The 16,199-nt window shown below is 53.3% G+C and overlaps 1 protein-coding gene across 1 annotated transcript in view; it reads left to right on the top strand.

The window, feature by feature from the left end:
- The window catches only part of SYNE3 (spectrin repeat containing nuclear envelope family member 3), an 83,635-nt gene that overhangs the window by 63,848 nt on the left and 3,588 nt on the right, over positions 1 to 16,199 (top strand). The window contains exons 11-17 of the mRNA XM_059373907.1: positions 755 to 889; positions 3,854 to 4,015; positions 4,144 to 4,316; positions 4,729 to 4,858; positions 5,966 to 6,124; positions 9,033 to 9,182; positions 10,187 to 10,225. Coding sequence (XP_059229890.1) covers positions 755 to 889; positions 3,854 to 4,015; positions 4,144 to 4,316; positions 4,729 to 4,858; positions 5,966 to 6,124; positions 9,033 to 9,182; positions 10,187 to 10,225 — 948 coding nt within the window. The remainder of the gene's footprint in view (positions 1 to 754; positions 890 to 3,853; positions 4,016 to 4,143; positions 4,317 to 4,728; positions 4,859 to 5,965; positions 6,125 to 9,032; positions 9,183 to 10,186; positions 10,226 to 16,199) is intronic.

The following is a 16,199-nucleotide window of genomic DNA, read 5'->3' as shown; positions in this document are numbered from 1 at the left end:
TGCTTTGCTAAGGGTTCCTAATGAGTTCAGCGGCCTTCAGTTAAATAATTGGGTTTTTGAAAGTGAAAATAAATGTTTTAAAACACCTGCAGGCTGCGCACAGACTGCGGGTCGATAATTATCGGCTTGATAAGGAGCTGATAAGATTTTAACTGCACGTGATACAAGGATCCTTTTAAAACTCCCGCAGAGCTCATACTTCTGTTGAGAGGGTTCTTAGGAAGACATTAAAAATGGTGCATTTGGGGGCTTTGAAACTCAGGTTGGGCTGTGATTCTTCTCCAGGAGAAGTGGTCGTCAAGTAAGAATTCACATGGGAGTTTGCTCCCCAGAGAAGCCTTCCAGGCTGGTGTCCCAGAATTTTTTTTTTTAAGATTTTATTTGACAGAAAGAGCACAAGAAGGCGGGGTGGCAGGTAGAGGGAGAGGGAGCAGCAGACTCTGTGCTGAGCAGAGATCACAACGCGGGGCTCGATCTCAGGACCCTGGGATCTTGACTGAGCTGAAGGCAGATGCTTAGCAGACTGAGCCACCCAAGCACCCTGTCCCAGAATATTTTTGTCTCCTTATAAAGATCTTACCAGCTCTGAGAGGGGAACCTGTCAGGTGGCCATAGGGTGCAGCCTCAGGGGTGGGTAGCCCCATCACGGCGGGACCCTCCCGAGCTCCTCCACTCAGACTCTCTCCCCCCAACCCTGATCGGCTCCCATGACAAGAGGCAAACAGGACAGCCACACTTGCTGCTTTTCCTGCAGGGGCTTCAGGAAGAAGGGCTGGACCTAGGGGCACAGATGGAGGCCCTGAGGCCTCTCATCCAGGGGAACCCCAGCCACCAGCACAAAATGGACCAGCTCTCCACCAGCTACCAGGCCCTGCAGAGATCTCTGGAGGTAAACCAGACTCCCGGGATCCTACACTCTGGGGTTCTTCCTCTGCCTTTTCTATTCCTGCCTTTTCTGCCTATTCCTTCCAACCTTTCTGTGTTTCTTTTTTCGTTCCTATCTTCTCTTCCTCATTCACCCAGCAGATGGTTATTGAGCACCTCCTGTATGCCAGGCAGCGTTCTGGGGCGGAAGGCCGCACCAGCCAGCCAGCCAAAGCCCCTGTTCCCCGGGGGGATTGTATTCTCATGGGTGGATGGACCATGAGTCAGCAAAATAGCAAGTTCAGATATAATTCCAGGTGTGCCAGGAGGCCGAGGAACAGAACCGGCTGCTCTGATCCCCACAGCAGCCCTGGGCGTGCAGTGGGCGTTGGCTGTGTTAAGGGCAAGTTGAAAGTGGCGCTGCAGCTGCCGGGGCTTCCTCTGCAGCGCCCTCTAGCGGCCGCCCTGGGCTCTGTCGGGTCTGCACCCTTCCACCGGCCCCTTGAGCCCTGGGAATGGGGCGGGGTGCACGCTTCTTCAAAACTGGCCGGAGGACAAGTTTCAGTGACTGATTCAGATAGGGGCCCAGGTCTGCGTTGGTCCCATGTGCCCAGGGGATTGTGGGGCCGGCCCTCAAGAAAACAGTCTAAGGCGGACTTCTCCTCGCTACAGGACCCGGCCTATTTTAATATCAAATGTTCCCCAAATCCTGTGTCATCCCGAAATTCATAGAGAATCTAAGTGATCCATGCAATGTAAGAACGGCATGTAATGCCTTTCCTGTGATACGAGAGAGAAAAGGCAGTATTTTGAATAAAATGCTTTTGGCACGTAAGTGCGGAAGGTGGTCCCAGGAAGGCACACCCCGTGTGGGTGACCGCCCCCAGCGCCTCTACTTATGAGATTCTCTGAAAATGTGAAAATTTGGTGAAGTTTCAATCACACCAAAGCACAGTCTTCCATCCGTTGACGGAGTAGAGGCATTCCTGGAAAAATCAACCTGTTTATTAGGACCAGGAACCTGTGTTTGTCCATCAGCTGGGGAAAGTGTCCAAGCCGGGGTCATGATCCGCACGTTTCTCAGCACTGCGGGTTCAAGGAGGGCACGAGGAAACCTTGTAGGCCGTGGAGCAGCAGGGTGGCCACACCTGTCACTCTCACTGTATCTGCAGGTGCCACTCCTGCCCCATCACTGTCACAGCAACCAATCCCCGCCCCCACCCTGCGAGCTTCCAGGAAACACGGGCCCACCTGTAGATGCCCACTGATCTGCATGACTGACTTAACTCCACTTAATCAATTAGCAGCTAGGGGTCTCAAGGTGGAGGCGGGGGGCGTAGAGAAAAAGGAATCACTGTCCCTGCTGCTTGGGAGCTCACAGAACCCAGAGAAGCAGCAAGCCTGAGCACTAATGCTTGTATCATGTGATGAGTCTGCTTGATCGTGATAATAATTAGAAGCAGCATTAGCTGAGCCTGATTAGCAGCGGGGGAACGTGGATTCTCCAATCGTCTCATACTTCTTCATTTGTTGTCTACATATTTCTGCAAAGAAGTCATGCCCCTCCTTTTATTACTGGGGTGCTCAGGGATTTTTAAATCCTTTAAGTGCAAATAAGTCCTTCCCCCACAGCCCAGGTGACCCTCCTGTCTCCTCCTGGGGGGGGGGCACCTACCCCAGTAGGCGACCCGAGGCCACTGAAGGCGTTGGGTCTGAAGGTGCCCAGGGGACGGGAGGGGCGGGTGTGGTGACACTGCGGAGAAGCGGAGTCTTAGGTGACTGTTCGGACTCCGGTCGCTGGTTTGTGGCAGGAAGATGGGTTGCAGCGTCTGTGTGTCCCCAGCTCTAGTGGGCCTGGCGTCTAGTGGTGTCAGCCCGCATCTGGAATGCAGGAGGGCAGGGCCGGGGGTGGCCTCGCAGAGAGACCTGGGGGTTTGACTGCGCTGCGGTGGGCCGGCGGGAGGGCTCAGAGGGGCCCAGGTTGGGTGACCAGGAGGACAGACAGGCGCCCTCCTTTCCTGAAGACAGAGAAGAACAAGGCCCAGCCTCAGAGAGCTGAGAGGGGCTGACCCAGAGGAGAGGCAAGAAAAAGCAAGACCATTTTCAAAAACTATCAGAATATAATCCTATCTAGAAAAGCAAATGTCTAAGGGTGCAGTCGGATGAATTTTTAAAAACTGTGCACGTGCCAGCGCCCAGATCATGACATAGAATAATAGTGGCTTCCCCCGGCCCCCAGAGCCCCTCCTGCCCCCCACAGTCACTGCCCACCACTCCTGGCACCTGAGGGTTACCCCGACTTTCAACTTGGAACACCATGGATTGAGTTTGCCCGATTTTAGATGTTATTTTAATTGAATCCGACAGAACGTTATCTTTTGTGTCCAGCTCCCAGCTGCCCACAGGTTGGCTATAAATTCATTCACAGTGTTGCGTTAGGTTCTTGTTTAAACTGTTCATTCTAAAATATCCCCCTGTCTGAAGATAGCTCCACACACGCACCCGTGCTTCTGTCGCTGGGCACCTGGCTAGCTTCCAGGTCGGGGCTCTCACAAGCAGCACCACACGCGGGCGTGCCTTTTGGTGAAGTTGCTTGTGTCTCCTACATTTACTTCTGCAGTGAGATGGTTGGGGCACAGGGATGCCTGTGTTCAGTTGTAGTAGACACTGACCTTTGGTTCTCCCAAGCGGTGTGTGAGGGTTGTGCACACAGGTGGTGCGGGGGAGCCCTGATTGCCCGCACCCTCATCCGGACACGGTGCTGTCTGTAAAAGTCATGCCGGACTAAAGATACTTTAAACCACAGCTGGTCTGCCCAGGGCAAATTCCCTGTACTGGGCAGAAGGGAGGACTTGCCTCTTGTGTTCCTCCTGGGTGGGGAGCCCTAAGGGCCATCTTACTGGGGGGCCTGTAGGATATGGGGGCGCCCAGGGTCCCAGCCCCCTCTGGTGCTCAGACCACACTGGGCCCCCCCGGGGCTGTGCTGCAGGACCTCACGGACAGGTGCCAGCAGGGCGTGCGGGAGCACTGTACCTTCTGCCACGAGCTGTTGGAGCTGCGGCAGTGGATTGCCACAGTCTCCCAGAAGCTGCGGTCACACCGAGAGGACGCGGGCCCCTGGGACGCCCCGTCCCGAGAGGTCGAAGTCGAGGTAAGACGGCTTACCCAGTTCCCTCCCTTGCCTCCCAAGAAGCAGGCTTGGGAGGCCAAAGATCCCACATGCGGGGACCGGAGACCCCCGCCCCGACCTCTCACTGTGCGGGGCCGCGTGTCCTGTAGAGGCTGCTGGCTGAGCTCCCGGAGAAGGAGGCCCAGCTGCCCCTGGTCGAAGCGCACGGCCAGCTGGTGATGAAGAAGTCGTCTCCGGAAGGGGCTGCCGTGGTCCAGGAGGAGCTCGAGGAGCTGGTGGCTTCGTGGCAGGCCCTGAGGCGGCTGGAGGAAAGCCTGCTGAGGTGAGGGTCCCTGGTTCGGAGCCTGGTCTCAGGCAACACCCCTTCCCATGCAGGGGAGAGCCCTGGGGTGCCCTTAGAACAGGAGGCCGGGGTTCCACTGGGCGCCAAGCATGATGCCAGGCGCAGCTCGGGTCTGTCCCAAGGGCCGTGTCCCAGCCTGGGGCTGAGCCCCCAGCCCGCGCTGCCTGGGGCCTCCCCCTTGTCCATGGGCACCTACACTTTAATGACAAGGTCACGTGGGTCTCCAGTAGGAAACTGGAAATGCATGTGCCAGGGGAGCGTTCCGGCAAACCCGAAGGATCGGCGACCCAGAGGATGGGCTCCTACCACACGGTGCCCCAGTTCTGTTACTTCTGTGACCTGGCGAGTCCCCGTCGCATCACCGCGGTGACTGGCCCGTTTGTCTCCTCAGCCTCATCAGAAACCGGCAGCTTCAGAGGATGGAGGTGGACTCGGGGAAGAAAATGATTTTCACCAACAACATCCCAAAGGCCGGGTTTCTCATCGATCCCGTGGATCCTGTCTCCAGGCGTCGCCGTCAGGTGCGTCTGACTCTCGGGCCTCCCCCAGGGGGTGGCCGGGGCTGGCGTCAGGGATGGGGGATGGTCTTCAGCCACGTGCTCGGCTCAGGACTCGGCTGGGTCTCATCCTGGATGCCCCTGCCCCTGCTCCTTGTGCCACGGTACTGAGGGACCCAGAGACCCCAGACCCAGGCCCCAGGGAAGGTCAGAGGCGTCCCTTGTGGGGACAGGTCCTCACCCCTCGGACACAAGATAGCCAGCCGGCCCCACAGGGCTGAAGGCTTCCTGCTGGCCCCTGAGTGCAAACTGTAGTCGTGCAGGGTGGGCCCCTCTTTGTGCCCTAAGCTGTATTTTGTTGGAGAGATCTAACCTAACCACCTTGCGTTATCTGTCCCTTCTCTTGATGGCCAAGGAAACGCATTAGAAAGACGTTCCTTCTTGGTTCTTCAGAAACCAATGCCAGCTGTCATTCTCCCCTGTATTCTTGTACTGTCCCTTCCCAAATGACCTGCTGGGGGTCGCTGTGACCGGTGGGGGGCTTAGGGTGGGGGAAAGGTGGTCTGCACAGAAAAATGGTCCCGGCAGACTGGGACCTCGGGCCCTCAAAGGGCCACACCCACAGCCTCGCTGACTACGGCCTTGCATTTGAGACATTCCTTCTGGCCCCAGAGCCTGGAGAGGGCCAGGTGTGGTGCACAGGTGACCACTGTTCCAGCCGTCCTGGTAAGGAATGGTGGCAGCTGCCACTAGGACACCAGCAGGTGGCCACGATGACCCACTGTCATAGCTCCAGCAGCCCGGGGCCGAAAGTGCCGTGATCCCACGTGCCCTGCAGACACCCATCCACGAGACCCCGTGGCACAGGCCTGAGGGGCCCAGGGCACCCTGAACACCGGCGGAGGCAGACCCCTGGGCCACCCCAACCCTGCGGGACCCCGGGACCTGAATCAGAATTAAACTCCTAACATGGCCACATTGAATGGAGGGACATGCCTCCTCCCGCCCAGGCCTCTCTTCTTCCTTCTGTGCATCCCCATCCCCATCTTCTGCCTCAGTGGAAACCCCCAGGGTTCGGGGCCAATGGGCTGTTTCACCTCTGATGCCTTGACGGTGCTGTGTGCTCTGCAGGCAAATCCGCTCCAGGATGAAGGCGGCCATGAAGGTTTCTCCCGGCTCCGGAGGGACTTCGAGCAGTGGCTGGAGGAGGAAAATGCCAAGCTGGTTAGAATCGTCGCCATGAGAACAGCCACTGCCGAGGATCTGAGGACCAGGGAGACAAAGCTGCAGGTTAGTTCCCACAGAAAGACCCTCTGTCTACAGGGTTTCCCCCCATGGATGTGCTTGCCACCAGGGAGGTCTTAAAAAAAAAAAAGAGAGAACGCACTTGGCTTGTGAGCCATTTTTACTTATGTATAAGTAACAGTTCTTAAACTTTTGGGGTTCACATGTTTCAGAAGAACTCTAGAAGAACCATTCATTCCTTCAGCCTAGGGAACTTGGAAAATATCACTACTAATCTCAACTCTGATATCAGTTAGCTGTTGCTGTGTAACAAACCATTCTGACGGGTTGTGGCTTCAGACAGCCCGTTTCATTTAACTCATGATTCTGAAGGTTGGCAGTCTAGGCTAAGGCCATCTGGGCAATGCTTCTGGTCTCAGCAGGGCTCCCTGATTTGCTGTCAGTTATGGGTCGGCTGGGCAGCTCTACTGGGGGTTGGCAGGCTGCTGGAGACGAACCCCGCATCGGCTCTCCTCCTGTGGGCAGCCCAGGCTTCTAGTAGCAGAGCCATTACCTGAGAGGGTAAGTGGGGGCACCCTTCTGAGGCCTAGAGTAGGAACTGGTACATGACTTCCCCTGTATTCTGTTGAACAAGGAAAATCACAAGGCCAAGCCAGATTCAGGTGGAGGAAAAAGCGTCTCCACCTCCTGATGGGAAATACTCAAGGCCATATCACAAAGGGCATGGATATGGCTGGGGGAGGTGTACTGGGAGGATCGTAGCGATTTTTACAATCCTTCTACCACCAATCTTCTTTCTCCTTCACTTCCACGTCTAAACAATCCCCCAAGCCCTTCTGGATTCCACCCCTGGGTGTGTTTTGTTCTGTGCCCGCTTGCTCCCACTGTGTTAATCTAGGTAGTTACCACTTCTGACCTTGATTATGGTGGCAGGTTCCCAGCTGGCCTCCTTCCTTCCTGTTGGGACCCCATCCAGGTCACAGCTCAGATCTGCAGCCAGAGTGACCTTTAGCATCATAAACCTGCCTTTGTTCTTCCCTTGACGAGAACATTTCAGTAGAGAATCCAAACACATCTGCACCCTAAGCATATCACATGAGGTCAGCTCAACCAGGCCCCAGCCTACCTCTTTTCTTCCTTGTTTCTCTGCAGTTTTACTGGGATATGTTAGGGTTTGGGATTTTTTTTTTACATTTTCTTACCTGGAACTCATCTGGATTCTGGAATCTGTGGTTTAGAGTCTTTCTAGAAAATTCTGTGATACTTTATCATATTGCCTCTGTTTATTGCCTCTTAACATACTGCCTTGTTCCCCTTCTCCTCTCCTTCTGTGACGCTGCTGAAACATGGTCTTCCTGCCCAGCCCCCCTCACTGGGGGCTCTATGTCTCCTCACTTCTCTTATGTCTTTTTCATCCTTCAGTCTCTTCCTGTTGCATTCTGGAGACTTTTTCTAGCCTGCCTTCCAGTTTACAGATTCTCTCTTTAGCTGTCTCATTCATTTTACACATGTCTGTTATGCCCTTACCTTTTGATACATATTCCCCAGTTCTGTAATTTCTACCCAGTTCTCTTGAAATAACCACTCTGTCACTTTCCATAGCTTCCAGAACCCTGCTGATCTTCTTCAGCCTGGTGTTTAATCCTTTGAGCCTAGTAAAGAGACCTGCCTTACCAAGTGTGTCTAATAATTCTAGTATCTCAAGTCATCTTAGGAACGTTTCTTCTGCGTGTTGTTTCTGCCTGTTCTTGTTGTCGGTGTCTTGCAGGCGTGGGGCTGCTTTGCTTATGTGTTGGGCATCACATGTGGTGAAAGAAGTATAGGGCTAATTTGAAATTGAGGATCATCTCTTCTCCAGGGAGGATTTTGTCTGTGGCTTCCAGGCAAGGAGGGCTTCATTGTTCTGAAACCAGGGAATCCAAGTTCAATGTTGGAGGCTCCCTGCGCCCCCTGATGACTTGGAGCAGACTTTAGTCCACACAGGGTGTGAGTTTATTTCTGATTAACCTTTAGGAAGTCTCAGCCACAGGGGGAGCAGATTATGAGAATCTCCACTCCTACAGAGCCCAGGCCTTGACCTTTGTCTCTGTAGCCCTGTGAGGCTTCCAAAATCATGATCTGCTTCACAACTCTTTCTTCCAGATTGGCAAGTGTCCTGCAGGCAAAAGCAGGCCTGACAATGGGCTTACTTCTCTGGGCTTCATCATTTCCTGGGTTTTAGCCTGATGTGCCTCACTCTCTTGCCAACTCTTGGAAGCCTTTTCAGTGTTTTTAGTAGTTTGTTCTCAGCGAGAGGTTTTGTCCAATGATCTAGGGGACAGTGACCTAGTGGACCTCCTACTTCACATTCGGCCGCAATTCATTTCTTGATTTCTTGCCACCACTGCCCAACTGTCTGCTGTATCACAGACAACTTGCGACTGCCCCAGGTTAAGCCTCACTCTTGTCCAGCTCACACTCTCATGGGTTCTGAGAAGCTAGGCAAACTACCTGTGTCACACTGTGAGTAGGATGGATGAAAGCAAGGCTACAAAGCCAGAATTTAGACCCATGTGCTCTGATTTGGAGCCCTGCTCCTACCCCCACATCACTACAGCCCCAGAGTCCTGAGGATTATCTGTCCAATCCCCATAGCCCACGTCCAGGCTTACCCATGCCAACAGAAAAGCATGTTCAACCGTGGTAGCTTTTTATAATGAGGGCAACTCTGATGCCAAGCCCTCCAGAAGACTCGGTTCTAGAACATTAGAGATGGAAGTAACCATGGAGATCATTCCGGATTGTTCCCAAAAGTGACTGCCTGGCCTAGGCTTGAATTTGCCTGAAGGGGTTCTCACCTTACAGGTTCTGCCAGATGCCTCTCAAGTGCAATTTGATTGGCTCCTGGTAACCGGCCAGGTGGGGTGGTCTGGGCCATTTAGAAGGCTCACAGGACACTGCCCTTTCCCCACAGGAGTTGGAGGCTCGGGTGCCAGAAGGTCAGCATCTCTTCGAGAACCTCCTTCAACTTGGGCCAGCAAGGGGGACCTCCAACGAGCTGGAGGACTTGCGGTACCAGTGGATGCTGTACAAGTCCAAGCTCAAGGACTCCAGCTACCTGCTGGTAGGTGCTAAGGAAGCGTGGGTCCCAGGCCCTCAGGATGGGACTCTGGCTAAGCCCAGGCTCACGTAGGGAGACGAGCTGGGCCACACACATTCTGCCCTGGGCCTCCACACTCCAGACTGAGGCGACCACTCCAAGAGAGCAGTGCTCGGTTACAAAATGTCACATGGTCGTCTTGCTGCCCTGTGTGGCTGGCGCTCTGGGAACGATGGCGGGAGCCATCACTGTTAATGTGTGAGGACAGCTTTGCTGCCTACTGAGCTAAAACCTTCAGGATGCTATTCGGTCCTGTCTCCAGTTTCCAAAGCAGGGGCTGAGACGCAGAGAAGTGGAACTCTCAGGGTCATAGAGCCAGGAAGCCACAGAGCCAGCATTCAGAGCGCCCACCAGTGGAGGCATGATAGAGGGGAGCGCGGCCCTCAGCCCTGGGATCCAGCCCTGCTCCCCCACCGATTTGCTCTGCCATGTGGGACAAGCACCTTCCCCCTTTGTGTCCCCATGAACCCTTGCACAAAAAAGTAGTAATAGTCATGAGAGCCTTTATGAAATGTGATATCCATGTAACAACCCTATAAAGAAGGTGCTGTTGTTATTCTCTGAGATGCGACGGGGAAACTGAGGCACAGGGCTAGCCGGAGGTGAGGGCCTTTGAGGTAACCTCGGGGGGCCCTATGTATGGGTCCTCAGACCCCAGACACCAAGCTTTGGCGCTCCTGCTCCGCTGTCCCTGCAACAGCCAGTGCTGGCCACTAGGTGTCAGCATAGCCCCGGCCAGGGGCCCCCTGGCCTGAGCCTTCCCAGACAGAATCGCACCTGGGCCTGAAGTGCGTTAAAAAGCTCATTAAATCAAATCACCTGCTGGTTCAGCCTATCCAGATGACCAGAAGTTTTAAAGAAACACTCCCCTGACAGAATGAATATTCCATTACAGGCTCTGTTGGGATTTGAGTTTCACTCACTTAATGTCTTTTTTCCCCTTTTCCTTTCCTTCCCGAAAATAACAGACACAGAGTTCTCCAGGGGAGCCGACTGGATTCCAAAAGGTACCGTGTCTGCCATCTGCTCCACACGCTAGAGGGCAGGGTGTCTGGAGGCTGGTAGGCCTGCGATGCTGAAGCCAGACTCCTGGGCTTTCTGGAAGGTTCCATGAGGTGCGAGGCACATTTTGTGGGGAATGAGCTCCGGGCTGCCCTATGTGGGGCCCCGGGGCCCTGGGAAAGCCCCAGGAGGGTACAGAATGTACTCGGTTGTGACACACCCATGATAGAGGAAGGACCCTGGAGTTTTTCACGCAAAACCAGGATGTGATGGGGAACGGACAGGGACACTGTTGGGAGTTATGTGGGGACAACAGGTATACACCAGGACTGTCCCAGGAAACCTGGACCATTTGGGCATGCTGGGTCGTGGGGCCCCCTGAGTGGTGGCTGGGTGTCCAGGGCTCAGGGCAGGGACAGAAGGGGAAGGGGGAGTCGTGCCTTTCCTGTTCTACCAGCAGGTGTTTCCGCTTGGGCCCATTGAGAAGTGCCAAGAGCCCCTCCCGAGGTGCTTGCGGGCCAAGACAGTCACAGTGACAGCAGTAATAATCTTAATGAGTAATAATTATTATTGCCCTCGATGCTAGGTAGTTACTGTCCACTGTGTGCCAGGAATCGTGCTAAATCATGATCAGGGCATCTCATTTAACTGTCCCATCAACTCTCAAGAGGCATCATTCCCTCCACATAAGCATAAGGAAACTGAGCCATGACCGGATTGGAATGACTCGTTCAGCCCAGCCCATGCAGCTTCTGGGTGGTCTTTGGCCTCTGGCTCCAAAGCCCACATCTTGGCTTTCCATGCTGTGCCTTCGAAACGGCATCTCGGGGGCCCAGTGGGTATCCCTGTTTCGGGGAAAACCCAATGTAAATTGATGTCACCTTTTCCAAGGAAACACACTTGTTTCCCTGCCAAGCACCGGCCCGTAACGAAGAGAGCCTTCAGCGTGCTCTGCTCCAGATAGCTCTGGGTTCCTCAAGATCCCTAATGCCATGGAATCTGTTTCCAGGTGCTTTGCGCACCAGGATTTCTTCTTGGTCTCTGACTGGGGCTCACATCTCACATCTGCAGGGGAATGGGTATCCCTTGGACGGGATGGGGCCGTCACAAGACCAACACTGTGCTTTGGGCCAGGCGTCAACTAGCTTGGATTGAGTTGCTTTGCCTCTTACTTTCCCCATCTGTAAAATGGAATGATCAATGATCAATTATCAATGCTGACTTTATTTCCTTTGGAATGGGTATGGAAGATCATGTGAAAAGTTATTTGTAGAATTTTTCAGAGAGACTAGAGGTCTGGTTTTACCCCCAATTTGGAATAACAGAGGGTCTCCCCAAGAAATGGGGAAGAGCTTCAGGAAGAACAAGGTGTCTCCCAGTCTAGCCTGGTGACTCCTGGTGGCCTCCGCATTGTAAGCCCCTCCATGGGGAGCCCTCTTCTGATCTGGAGCTTCTGGTTGGACTCCATGGGAGTCTTGTCTGGGTCCCTGATGCCTTGCACACCGTAAGTGCTCACTGAATGTTTCTGTGTAGGGGGACACGTGGTTGGGGCACCAGGCCTCCCGAGCAGGTTCAGTGTCCCAGCAGCCTGTACTGGCTGAATGTGGAGTGTCCACAGCCCTGTGTTCACTTGCTGTCTCCCACTCATTCACTCTTCGTTCATTTCACAAGGGTTTACTGAGCCCCAACTTTGTGCCACTGGGAAATTGAGATCCATGGGTGAGCACAAGAGTAGAGACCCGCCCCCGGGGACTGGGCATCCCCTCGGGGTGGAGGGCGCCTGGGAGGAGGGCTCCCACATCCAGCTGATGGTGCTCAGGGCAGTGAGTGTCTCTGGGGCTGGGGCTCTGAAGGGCAGCAGCAGACTGGGGTCTTTATAGCAGGGATTGTCTTACCTGCAGCCGGCAGACGTTGGGCACAGTTTTGTAGGGTCTGTAAAACAGGCAGGCTCTTTGTGGCTTAAAAAAAAAAAAAAAAAAAAAAAAAGTGCTTATTCGGGCTCTGGAGAATAACTAAGTAGGAGAACATCTGAGTTCGGTGCTGGCTGGCTGGCTGGCTTTTGTGAAGCCGGCTGCAGGGATGTAAGCAGCCTACAAGCCAGTGTGCGGAGACCATTGTGGGCTCACTGATGTGACAGCTGAAGCACAGACTTCTGGGTCCCACTCTGCGTGTCTGATTCACAGGGGCTGAGATGGCCCAAGAACCTGCGTTTCTAGCAGGTTCCCAAGTGATGCTGAGGCCGCCTGGGGCCACACTTTGAGAACCACGGTTTTGTGCCCCAAATTTGAATCTAAGACCCGCCGTTAGCGTGTGTGCCTGTCCACGTGTTCCTCAGCCACAGTTTTCCGCTGAACAGAATGAGGGTCCACCGAGCTAACGGTCTGCAGAGTTCCTGGAACAACCCGCATACAGTAGGTGCTTAATTGCCCCATCAGTGAGGCCCCGGAAGACTTCTGCGGACACGGCCCCTGCTTATCTTTCTGAGAACAAAGAGAGCAGTGACGCTCCTGGGGGTGGAGGGATTTCTCCCTTTGGTTCGGTTCTTGAGTGGTTTGCCCGTCTGTGTGCGCGCATGCGCATACCTGCGCCAATGCGCGTGCACGTGCACACACGCGCGCGCCCAACTGGCAGAAAGCAGACTCTGTCTTCAGGCTGTTGTAATCTTGCCAACTTAAAAACCTTTCGTATGTGATTTTTAGTCCAAAAGGAAAGGGGGGGGGGGGAACCTGCCCCGAAGCTAATTATTTATGAGCAGTTGGTTCTCTGCACTTTTTTTTCCCTCCATGCACCAAGTCATTGAAAGCTCCAGCGACGTCAGTGGCTTCAGCCTGCTTGTTTGTATAAACACAATAATTAAGATTTATTAAATTTGCAGCTGCCTACACACTTGGCAGCTCGGTGCCACCGGAGACGCGTGCCTGCAGCATTCAGACACAGGACACATAATTGCTTTTTCAATCGCAACTGGGCCATGAGTCGACTGCATTTTTGCATGGGCGTGGGGAAGAACACATTGTTTGTTGAAGAACAGATTGGCAAGGGTTTCTGGTTGCCTGGGTCGACTGGGGCAGGGCCAAGGCACTGGTTTGCACGACTGGAGAGCAACCCCCACCCCCTCCCTTGCACAGTGTGGCCCCTGTGGGTGTAGCCCCAGACCCGAGCCACCCAAAGTTACATTTTATTTACTCCGTCATATTGCATAGGTCTTAAGACTGGTGATTTTTCACATTTTCACATTTCTGGAATTTGGGCGACTTACTAGGATCTACTTCTCTCCCCGAGGATTTGGGCTTGCTTCCCTCCACCACCCAGGACGCTCACCACCTGAGATTTCTCTAAGTGGAAAATCTTTGCTTGCAGGTGGTGTCTTGTTTTGTTTTCCTTCAGCTCACACTGATTGTGTAAACTCAGAGCTCTCCCCTTCCCACACCCAGGAGCTGTGGGTCACATTCGCAGGGAAGAGGGACTCCCCTCACTTCACCCAGTGCCAAGATAATACCTCGTATTTCTTTGTTTCCCCTTACTGGGAGGTGGGATGACTTCTCGTTTCCCCTGACATGGAAGGCGAGGCCCCTTGGGGCCCAGATTTAGGTGGAGTCTCCCATCAGATGCCTCATCTTGGTTGGTTGTGTCCTTTCTGAGTGGTTTATAAAATAATGACACACCTCACGGTCGGTGTCCTAGATCAGGGGAAATACTGAGTTGTCAAATATAAGGAAGCCTTAGTGAGTTCTCTACATGAGATGGCAACTTTTTAAAAAATAATCTTTTTTAAAAAAATCTTTACTATGCACTGGCATGACACTCTTAACACTCAGGTGCCAGCCTTTGTCACTTGTGACCACCTTCTTTGTAGTGGGAGGAGCATGGCCTCTTGGCCCGTTTTCCATATGTGACAAAGGGCCCAGTTGGGCTGGGGACAGAGAAGATGTAACGTGGCTTTGTCCCGCTGTGATTCTCTGTGCGATTTTGGGGGCTAACTTTGCCTCTTCCTTGGTCAAAGGATGGGGCTTTCTGGGACTGTGCAGTCTCTGACCTTGAAGAGGAGAGAGCCCAGGCCGGGCCTCCCCCCATGTGCTGTGTTATCCTGGGCCCCTGTCTGTCCATCTGTCCACCAAGCCCAGAAGCGACAGGCTACGACCGATGTAGGAAAGAGTCTATGCTAACTCTTCGGACATCAAGGTTTTAAAACTTGTCTTTGACTTCAGAAATCCAGACAGGTTCTTCTCTATGTGCCCTATGTCCTCAGCTCCCCCCAACCCCGTCACGCAGCCCACCTGCCTTCTGCCCACCTCCCCACTCCTCTGAAGTTCACCCCCAGCGAAGTAATGGTAACTCCTGCTTCACTAAGCCTCGTGAGCGTGTCTCTGGCCTCCTGTCCCTGGCCTCTGGGCAGTCCAGGCTGGTGACCGCGCTCCCCGCCCACAGCTGCTCTGGCGTCTCTTCTCGTGCTGGGTCCTGGGTGCCTCTGTCTTTGTCTTATTTTTTCCAGTGAACACAATCAGTGTCAGTAAGACTCCGTGTGGGTGAAATTCCATTACTTAATGCAGAGTCATTATTCAAAATCTTAAAGCTGCCTCGATAGCCTTTTAAAAAATTAATAGACTTTTTTGGGGGAGCAGTTTTAGGTTGATAGAAAAATCAAGCAGACTATACAGAGGGTTCCAGCTAGTCCCTCCCCTCAATCCTTCTCCCACTTCTCCCTTATCATTACCATCCTGCACTGGTATGCTCTGTTGGCCACAATCGATCTGTCACAATATCAACACATCCCTGTTAGCTGAAGCACGGAGTTTACATCAGGGTTCACTGTGAAGCTTGTTCTATGGGTTTGACAAATGTGGAATGGCACATATCCACCTTCCTCGTGCCACGCAGAACAGCTTCACTGCCCAAGAAATCCCCATGCGCCACCTACCCAACCCTCCCCCACCGAGCTCCTGGCAACCACGGATTGTTCTACTGTCTCTGTAGTTTTGTATTTTCCAGAACATCGTAGAGTTGGAATCAGACCGTATGGAGACTTCTCAGACTGGCTTCTTTCAGTTGGTAATATGCATTTAAGGTTCCCATCTGGTTTGGTGGTTGCTTGAAAGCTCATTTCTTTTTGTCACTGAGTCATATCCCATTGTTTTAATATTCCACTTCTGGTCTTTTTTGTAGACCTCTTTCCTCCGTGCAGGATCCAGTCCAGGGTCACCCACTGCATTCAGTTGGTACATCTCTTTGGTTTCCTCTAGGCTAGAACGTGTCTTCTGTTTTCCTTGACCTTGACCTTGAGTCCAGGTCAGAGATTATTTGGGATGTCCCTCAAGGCACGTTTCCCTGGTATTTCCTTGTGATTGGAGTCGGGCTGTGCATTTCTGGCAGGAATGTTGTGAAAGGGTTGCTGTATTCTTGGTGCCTTACTGGGAGACCCATGATGTCGCTGGGAACTCATGCTCACTTGGTGACTCAGGTGACTTACCTAACTCCCTCCTCGAGACACTGCTGATAGCAGCGCCACCAGGAGGGCCTCTCAGCTGTGTGGGTTACAAGAAGTCTGGTTTTGCAAAGTCAGTGGCAAAGGGCTTTGGTGAGTGAGAATACTTGAGCTGGAGGCATAGGGTCAAGTGTTATCAACCTGGAGGAGATCGTGTGGCAGGAGGTGAGGTGAGTCAAGTGTGAGAGCTGGAGAGTCAGAAGTGTTCAGGTCAGAACCTCCCAAGAACACCCACATTCAGCAATGCTTCCTCATCACCACCATCACTGCCGTTGCCATCATCATCCTCACCTTCCTTACCACCATCACCATCCTCACCATTGTCACCATCACCACCATTGTCGTCATTGTTATCCTCCTCACCACCTCCATGGTGATCATCACCACCGCATCACCATCACCATTGTCACTATCATTGCCATCACCACCACCGTCATCCCCATCATCCTCATCATCATCTCCACCATCACCACCATCTCCATCATCTTCACCTCTTC

Source organism: Mustela nigripes, chromosome 13 (assembly GCF_022355385.1).
Source record: "Mustela nigripes isolate SB6536 chromosome 13, MUSNIG.SB6536, whole genome shotgun sequence".
Taxonomy (NCBI): domain Eukaryota; kingdom Metazoa; phylum Chordata; class Mammalia; order Carnivora; family Mustelidae; genus Mustela; species Mustela nigripes.
Note: the sequence above shows the minus strand (reverse complement) of the source record. Positions and strands in the feature narration are given on the sequence as shown.